This window comes from Apis dorsata, unplaced genomic scaffold (assembly GCF_000469605.1).
Source record: "Apis dorsata unplaced genomic scaffold, Apis dorsata 1.3 scaffold_651, whole genome shotgun sequence".
Classification (NCBI taxonomy): Eukaryota; Metazoa; Arthropoda; class Insecta; order Hymenoptera; family Apidae; genus Apis; species Apis dorsata.
Genome location: NW_006263842.1, coordinates 1 through 9,022, shown reverse-complemented (window position 1 = coordinate 9,022; position 9,022 = coordinate 1). Strand labels below are relative to the sequence as shown.

General features: G+C 27.1%; 3 protein-coding genes across 5 annotated transcripts in view; 1 reads left to right on the top strand and 2 right to left on the bottom strand.

Annotated features, from left to right (window-relative positions):
• The window catches only part of LOC102681256, a 3,327-nt gene extending 3,070 nt beyond the window's left edge, over positions 1–257 (bottom strand). The window contains exon 1 of the mRNA XM_006621936.2: positions 49–257. Coding sequence (XP_006621999.2) covers positions 49–182 — 134 coding nt within the window. The 5' untranslated portion in view covers positions 183–257. The remainder of the gene's footprint in view (positions 1–48) is intronic.
• A 266-nt stretch (positions 258–523) lies between these two features.
• On the top strand, positions 524–1,655 carry LOC102674002 (uncharacterized protein C1orf131 homolog). The gene is made up of 2 exons (XM_006621970.2): positions 524–538; positions 651–1,655. Exon 2 carries the CDS (start codon positions 660–662, stop codon positions 1,173–1,175), a length of 516 nt encoding a protein of 171 aa, XP_006622033.1. The 5' UTR covers positions 524–538; positions 651–659; the 3' UTR covers positions 1,176–1,655.
• On the bottom strand, positions 1,271–8,986 carry LOC102681526 (b(0,+)-type amino acid transporter 1-like). Of its 3 annotated transcripts, none has more exons than XM_006621939.2 (6): positions 8,558–8,986; positions 3,313–3,669; positions 2,451–3,199; positions 2,113–2,326; positions 1,728–2,033; positions 1,271–1,641 (listed from the first exon to the last, which is right to left on the bottom strand). In XM_006621939.2, the coding sequence occupies exons 1-6, from the start codon at positions 8,580–8,582 to the stop codon at positions 1,577–1,579; spliced, it is 1,716 nt and encodes a 571-aa protein (XP_006622002.1). In that variant the 5' UTR covers positions 8,583–8,986; the 3' UTR covers positions 1,271–1,576. The 3 variants fall into 3 exon arrangements, with proteins under 3 accessions (XP_006622002.1, XP_006622001.1, XP_031369335.1); XM_006621938.2 differs by having other exon boundaries at positions 1,291–1,660; XM_031513475.1 differs by lacking the exon at positions 8,558–8,986 and adding an exon at positions 3,818–4,423 and having other exon boundaries at positions 1,291–1,660.
• Between the last annotated feature and the right edge of the window lie 36 nt (positions 8,987–9,022).

Genomic DNA, 9,022 nt, shown 5'->3' with positions numbered 1-9,022 from the left:
ATAAATAATATTTAGTTAAATAATATAAGTTAAATAATATAAGTTTACCTTAAGAAATCAGATTGACTAGAAATTTCTTCTCCAGGAGTATATATTCGAGGTTGTATATCTTTATTTTTTAATAAATTTAAATCGGCTCTGTTTACTGCTAAACGAATATTAATAGGTGGATATTCTTCCATTGTACGTAACAATTATTTTTATATTATATATATATATATAAAATAATAATAATTAATATTTAAAGAAGTACATATATATATATATATATATCTTTCTTAAAGTATAGTAGAGATTATGATATCGAGGTTAATTATTATGATGTATTAAGGTTAAGATTGTAAGTAGTATAAATGAAACATAACATAAAGCATCAAATATAATATCGTGAAAATTATTATTTATTTACTATAATAATATTATTTAGACATTAAAGTAATAATATATAAATCTAATTAAAAAAATCGATTAAAAAATCTAATTTTTTTAATCGATTAAAATTTATTATTTTTAATAAACAAAGAATTTCTCGTAAAAAGTAAGTAATAATTTCTTAAGTATTATATTATTTATTTATGAATATTTAAATTTAAAATTTTAATTTTAAAATCAAATTAATTATTATATGATATTAATAATTATTCTTTTAGTATTTTATAATGGAAGATTTTATTCCTACACGAGTATCAAGGATAAAAAAAGATGCTGTAAAGGAATTCGTATCGGTAAATTATGAAAAGCCGAAAAAAAAAAAAGAAATAATTAAAAGTAAAGAAAACAATGATATACAAAATTCTAAATTTAATATAACAAAAAATGAACGAAATGAAAATAATGATGAAAAAAGAAAAAAAGAATTAGAAATGAAACGTATCAAATATGAGGTTATGAAATTTGGTATGTCTGGTTTCAAAGGAATAGAAGCAGAAGAAGCAGAAATTGCTCTTGCTATAAGTTTAGGAGCAAAACCTCCAAAGAAAAAAGGTATTAATTATAAAATATTGAAACATGAAAGAAAACAAGAAACACAACAAAAAGATTTAAAATTTGTATCAGGTCTTGAAAAAAGTTTGATAAAACATAAAATTAAAAAAGTTCATAGGAAAAGTTCTAATAATTTATTAAGAATGTATGGAAAAATAAATAAGAAAACTTTGAATAAAAAAATTAAATAAATTTTCTTAGTAAGGAAAGTAAGGAAATATTTAATTATTGGATAAGTAAGGAAATATTTAATTATTGGATAAAAATTAAAAAATTTAATAAAATATTAACCGTAAACATTTAAAATATTTTTAGTTATTTTGTTTAATAGTTACAACATTAACTAATTATCTAACAGTAATGTATTTTATGTATTGTATATATGACAATATATATTATAACAAGTAATAAAATAATATTTTTATATATTTGTGAATTCATTTGGGCCAGCCTTGAGCTTCAATGAGAGGATATATTTATCTATTCATCTTTATCTATTTATATTTAAAATAGATATTCATATTATGTTTACTATGCCATAAAATGGAATGATTTGGCATTTAAAAAATCATGCTTTTGCATTTGATTGAAGTTAATCGAAAGCTGCAGCTGTTGGTGCAACTTCGAGTAACATTTGAAGGAAAGCATTCACTCCTTCTGTAAATAAAAAAATAATCTTTTAACAAATAATTTTTTTTTTTCGGTATTATTTGTTAATATTTTTAAATGAATTTAATATTTACCCATAAATTTGGGCACATATCCGTATTTAACAAACGGGAGGTAGACAAGCATGCCCGCTAATATAAATCCAGCCGCATACAAGTATTCAATTTGAGGTTTATCAATGATTGGCGCTATAATCAGGTACGCAGAAATTCCAAGTACGAGGACAGGTATTATCAGCGGACATTTATATGGTCGTGGATGATTCGGTCTGGTCCTTCGCATCACCAATAGAGCTAACATTGCTCCACCATAAAAGATCCAAGCAGTGAATGAAAAAAAATCGATCAAGGAATCAATGTTTCCAGATATTACCATCGCTCCTAATTAATAAAAATATTTCATTATATATGTGTAGTACAATATATAAATATATATATATCAAGAATAAGATGGATGTACCTGCAACGAGGGAATGAAAAATAAGTCCAGGTGCAGGAGTAAAACGTCGCACATGCACATAACTAAGACAGTCGAGTAAATGGCCTTCTCGAGATGCCGCGAAACAAAGTCTACCTGCTGCGAAAAGAGTACCATTTGCGGAACCAAAGGTACTAATCGCAACCGAGAGCGGCATAAGCCATGCCATAACGCCAAGAATTCGATTTCCGAAAGTCTACAACATTAATTCGTATTTTGTTACATATTTCAATTTTTGTTGAGATATAAGTTGCAGAATAGAAATATTTGTTTTATATGTTTTTAAAAAAAGAAAAAAGAATATTAAAAATTTATCTTACCACTGCAACAGCCTCGCTTTCAATCATCTCTGAAGGTGACATTACGGCTAAATAAGAAACATTTATCAATGCGTAACATAGCGTGACGAGAGGTATACCAATCATAATAGAACGTGGCAAATTTTTCGAAGGATCTTTGATTTCTTCAGTGACATAATTGAGATTATTCCATCCATCGTACGCCCATAAACCAGTATAAAAAGCAGTGGCTAATCTGCCTATATTAACGGTACTACCGTCGAATGTATCGAAAGCGCCTTTGAGATGCTGCGTATTACCCTGTATCAACTTATAAGAGCCACCGGCAATTACGACAAGTATGGCGATCAATTTGGCTGCAGTAAACGCGTTTTGTACACCTGTGGCCAGATTAACGCTGTAACAGTTTACTAATAATATAAGTATGATCGCCAAAAGCGCAACGATTTTGACGACTTCCTCGGGTGGATCACAATCGGCCGCAAAGGCCTCAACCGCATACTGTGCGAACGACAAACAGATTATTGCCATTTGAGATGGTTTCAAGACCAAAGTGGAAACCCACGAGAAGAGGAAAGCAGGTGGTGCACCGAATGCGTCCATAAAGTAAGCGTACTCGGCGCCGCTGCTCGTATTCATCGTACCCAGCTCGGCGTATGCTAACGCACCGCACAGACTCAACATGCCGCAGGCCGTCCATACGAGGAAGCTGATTCCGATACTGCCGGTTCGAACCAAAAGCCCTGACGGCGAAACGAATATCCCAGAACCTATCGTTTTTTAATGAACGACGAAGAAGAATAATAAGAAGAAGAATTTGAGAAACTAAACTATTCTCAGTTAACCGTATTTAAGATTTTACTGAAATCGTATAGATTGCTACCTATCATGGTACCAACGATTAGAGCCACCCCACTGACGAGTCCCACCCGTCTCTTGAGGTGAACAGAGTTGTTCTCCTCTGGGTCCGTCCCCTCCAGCCCTCCACCCCCTCCACCCCCGTCTTCATCATCGCCCAGATCCCCAGATTTAATTTCTTTCTGTTTCCGTTCGTGTAGCTGTTGTTGTTCCGGTTGACGTTGGAACGGCGATGTAATTGGGTTCCAGCCGTTGCTGTTGCCGTTGCTTCTGATTGATCGAGAGACCAATGTTGTTTCTGGAATTCCATTCCATCCACTGCCTTGTAATTGCTGTTGCGACTGATTACCGTTACTTGTCTGTGGATCATGTCCCACGGTAACTGAAATAATTTAGTTTGCTTAATTATATTTTTTCTTATTCTTATGTATTAATTTTTGAAATATATAAATATATGATATTAGTAAATTATGTTATAATTATATTATATCGTCTATCGAATTAAAGGTTTATAAAAATTGAATGGTTACCTTCGTACATAATTCATCGGACTTTATTATCGACAATTTCAATCAAATTCTCTATTAATTGTAAATAATACAAACTTTTGCGAAAAAATATAATAAATATTTTGTTTTGCCATTAACTAATATTTATTAATAAGAAGAATATTTAAATGTACATGTTTTTTTTTTTAATTTGTAACTCTTTATACTTTTTAACGAAGCAGAAAAAAATAATATTTTTTAAAAGAATTCACTTAAACAAATAAATGAAGTGTTTAAATTATTATAAAACGATTAATTATTCAAAATAATAGTACATTGAGAATCACGATACTATCGAACTGTTTTCTTTTAATAATGAAACACATTAGCATACTACGAAGTACTGTGGCGATCTAAAAAGCGTCAAGTCGTTGATTTTATATTTATGTCATCACACAACAAATATTATTGTATTATAACCAAAGTACTGTTGCCATAATAGTTTGCATGGCTAGATGCCAAAGATTTCTCGTGATCAAGTGAGGTCAGTCTGTTTTCTTCACACGTTTAGTGTACATACATAAACCATAAAATACAAATGTATTTCTCAGAATTTTTACGCGCTTATTTTCTGTTTGATATTGATATCCTTATCTTTTTTATAAAGTATTTTTAGTTCATTATCTTTTTTAATAAATTATTTAATATCAATTTCTTATCCTATATCTATCTAGATATAGGATATAGATTGATAATTAACAATTTCGATATTGAATATTAAATGATTATAAATTTATATTTATTTTATTATTAATTTATATTATTTTTTAATGATCCCTTAAGTGCGTGACAGTTATAGATATAAGCAGATATTAGATATGTTGTATTCTTTCAACCGAACCTCTACCACATAAAGCGTTCGTGGTTTCATCTTCAAGGTGACCTTTCGATAAATTATCGATTTTCTTGTTAACAACGCATCTACATTAACAATTTAATGCTCTGTATTAGATTTTAATATTGTCTATCTTAAAATAGAATTCGGGTTTCTCCTCTGAAGTGAATCATTTAAAATATGTAAATATATAGGCGTATTCTTTTTTATATTAAAAATATTTAAAATATTATTATTTAATTTATTGATAAAATGATGATAATGATAAATTGCATTTCATTTTTTTTTTTAATTTACTCAAGATCATCAAAAATATTAAAAATTTGACTAATTAAACTTTATGGAATTTATGAATCGATTCAATTTTTATTTCGTTTGCAATTTCTTTATCCATAAGCATTTTAAATATCTATACGATGAAAGTGGTAAAAAATGCTGACTATATTATGTTGCTATGTGGCAATATACTAATATAAATATATTTATACAACTGTTTTAATATAATATTGAATATAAAATACTGTCAGTATACAAGGTCGTTCATGAGAAATGTAATTAAAATTGAATTTATCGATACTTCAAATAGTAATAAAAGTCTTTCAAGATTTATAACTAAAGTATTTAGATTTTTAGTTATTAATCTATGAAAGAATGATGCAATATTGAAGACGTGCGCGCTCGACATTATTTTCTAAAGCACTGCGTAAATATATATATATATAAAATAAAATAAAATAAAATATAAAGATAGAAACATAAAATTTAAAAATACAACATTTATTTAAAACAATAATTGTTAGCTCTTTAAATGAAAATCATGCAATACATTACATGTGAGATGTAATTTGAACTTGTTTAATAGAAATTGTTTTTATTTCTACTCTATTATTTTCAAATCTTATCTTATAATTGCTTTACATGTAGAGGAAGTTAGTTTAATAATTTTAAATGAATCAAGTATAAAGATATAAAATGATATAAACTCTTTAAAATAATCATTATATTCGCCCGATGACGTATTACCTATTAGCTTATAAAATTCATCGAATTAGTAATAAGATATGTTGATATAAGCGTTTGCAAAGTATGATGTAGATATATAATGTAAATTATATTTGAATTTTTCGTAATTCTTTGTCATTTATATCAGGATCTTTATTACTTATATATTATATATGCTTTAAATATTTATTCTAAAACCGTTAATGTCTATTGTGATAAATTGTCATAATGATCCAATTGCGTTTAATTGATCGTTCGTGCGCGAAAGAAACCGATCTTTGTCTTGTATGAAAGATTATTTTGTCTACAAGTAAAGGTCAAATAGATTGTAAAATGAATATAAAAAAATAGAAGACAAAAATTTTATTATGAATGACATTTATGCAATAACATTTATAGAAAAAATAAGAAAAAAATGAGTCATAATTTGAAATAATTTCCAATTCCATTTAATTCTTAATATCAAGATCTCATATTAATAAGTTATTCAATAATTGTATCAAATTTTAAAAATCGACAATTCTTTATACATATACAATTCTTAATAATTTATTTCAAGTTGAATATTTATTCTAAAATAGTCACATCAGTTGAGAGATAATCAGAATATCAAATCTAAATCATTTTTTCAATCGTATATATATTTTTCAATTCATCAAGTTCAAAGTTATGACAATATTCTGAAGTGTGCTTGCTATATTTAAAATTAAATACTTGGTCATTCTGTTACGTAAATTATGATGAAGAACGGTCAATTTGCTCACAACGTTAAACTGTAAAATTGTTCGTGTAAAGCTGTCGATTTATAATCATATGACATTGGTCAATGGTTTCCGTTTTACACTATCGATCGTTAAACTTGCTATTGTTCATAATTCCAAGGAAGGAAGATAACTTTTAACTGTTTTATTTTATATAAAATTCCAATTCGAAAAGATAATTTTTATAAAATTTAATTTCTATAGAAGAAGAATTTGTTATATTTTATACAAATATTCTATATGAAAAATCCAAAAATAGAATTATTAAAGATTTTAAACTTAACTATTTAAGATTTTCGAAACTTAATTATCTAATGAAATGCGCTTTGTGCATATGATGTGCGTTCATTTTTTATGATTATGAACATTTTTTAAAAGATTATGAATAGAATTTCAATAACTGTACTCTAATGTTTTGAATAACAAAATTTTACGATAAAATCAACTCTGCTTCGAATACGACCTAACTAAGATAGTAACCGAACACCACGAAGAAGACAAAGAAGCATTGGTTTGCATAGAAAGTACTATAATTGGCTTAAATGGAATACGCGTGTTGTAGAGTACTTATCGCTGTCTGTTCGTTCAACAGTTCTTTAAGAAATCGTTGTTCATCTATTTGTAGACAGACAATTCGCAACACGTATTTATAAGGAAATGTTAAAAATAAATTTTACGTAAAAAGAATATCAAGATTTTTAACGATGAATATTCTTTAATGCTCTTTATGATTATATGTGAATATATGTCTCTAATAAAAAAAATAACTTTTCATATAGTCAATAGTTCTTTTCATTAACTTGAAAATTATCGTCTGGATCTATTGATTGTTTCATTAACACAATAAGATATGGTAGCTAAGCTTAACAAACTATAAATTTCTTTCTGCGACGGAAACGAAAAACCACTTGCGCAAAATATCTTAAAATATACGTATGGGCTAGATTTAACATCGAAGTGGACTTGGAAATTTGATTCCATTCTGTAGTAAAATTAAATAAAAATATGGATGTATAAATGAAATATTAACAAGTATTACTAAATTAATTTAATTTAATAATTATTTTAATTTTAAAAACGCAGATATTTTTGACATCTCTTAAAAATTTTATGCCAATATATATTCGAATATGTATATTTCTTATTTCATAGAATGACGCAATTCTTTGGATTTCGAGTTAGCATTTTTCAATTTTAAAATAATGTCTCATTATTTTCTTTGATCGTATTAATTATACTTGATATCATTGTTTTTTTCGATTACAGTTTATTGAACAGTTTATTAAATCGCTTGCGCTAATTATGAATGATTATTGAATTTTTCAAAAAATCTGTATGTTAAATACGTATGTTAAATATTAAATGAATTTTTTATTTAGTTCATTAATAATTGTTTTGATATGTATTAATAAATGTAAAATCAGAGAAATATAAATGTAAAAAAGTAATATTTTTTTCTAACAAATAATTCGTAAAAATAGTTTTTTATTTCTTTGCACATATATTTATTTTTGCAATATGAGATGAAATTTTTTGATATGTTTCCATGTATTGTATTTTAATATTTATATAAAAGAAAAATATAAAGAATTTTATAAAAACGAATCGGTACATCCTGTTTTTGTGTGTACTAAATATATAAATATATACTAATAAAAATTTTATTTGTTAATTAAATTATACTTTTTTAACGAAAATTTAAAAAAATTCTATCAACATGATATTTAGCGTAAAATAATATATATCTTTTTAATAAATACTTATTTTTTTGATCGATCTATTAAATTAAAAATAAAAAAACTTGTTACTTTTTTATTAGATTGCATCGTATTACGAATGCGTTTATAATTTAATGTCATTTTTATAATCATTTTTATTGAACTCTTAAAATTGTTGATTTATCTAAAAAATATATACAATTGTTAATAATAGATTTTGTTCAGTAGCAACAGTCAATGAAAAGATTTCTTTAAGAATGGAAGTCGTATTTATGAATGAACATTCTGATGAAAGTAAAAAAGCGCGCGAATTTTACCAATTACAAATATGTGATTGTTTTCTTCATGAGATCAAATATTATGATATAATGAAAAATAATATTAAATAATGAAAAATTTCATTTACCTCGTTTGAAGGGCGCGACATGCATGACTCTAAAAGGGACCGATAAAAAGGGCGGACTGTGAGACCGCCTCTCATGACACCACGCCGACTTTTCGAAATAACCACTGTCTCTGCCGTATACAGCTGTCTTCGGCCCGCCGTCTGCTTGTTTTTTGCGCTAAATTCGCTCGCAAATTTCTAGTTTGCGTTTCAGTGGGCGACTTTTATGTACGCCCTTACTTTTGCTTTAGATTTTAAACAATAATAATTTGTTCGGAATAATTCTCTTAATTTCAAATTAAATATTTTTAAATTTTAATTTCTTCAATGACATCAATATAATCAACACAAATTTGCGTATGTCTTTTATATATGATTATAATATTTCGACACGACCAGCACCGATCCACCTCTGATGATGAACTGGGTGTTCGACAGAGGGAGACGTACCCGCCAAAGAACGAACAGGAGCGAGGTCGGGAAGGG

What these genes read in the sequence shown, in the direction of transcription:
- LOC102681526 (XM_006621938.2), bottom strand. Translation starts at nt 8,582, where the DNA reads ATGCATGTCGCGCCCTTCAAACGAG. An exon ending in TGTCGCGCCCTTCAAACGAG is followed by an intron (nt 3,670 to 8,557) that starts GTAAATGAAATT and finishes AAATTATTTCAG; the next exon opens with TTACCGTGGGACATGATCCA. An exon ending in TTTTCATTCCCTCGTTGCAG is followed by an intron (nt 2,034 to 2,112) that starts GTACATCCATCT and finishes TTTATTAATTAG; the next exon opens with GAGCGATGGTAATATCTGGA.
- LOC102674002 (XM_006621970.2), top strand. Translation starts at nt 660, where the DNA reads ATGGAAGATTTTATTCCTACACGAGTATCAAGGATAAAAAAAGATGCT.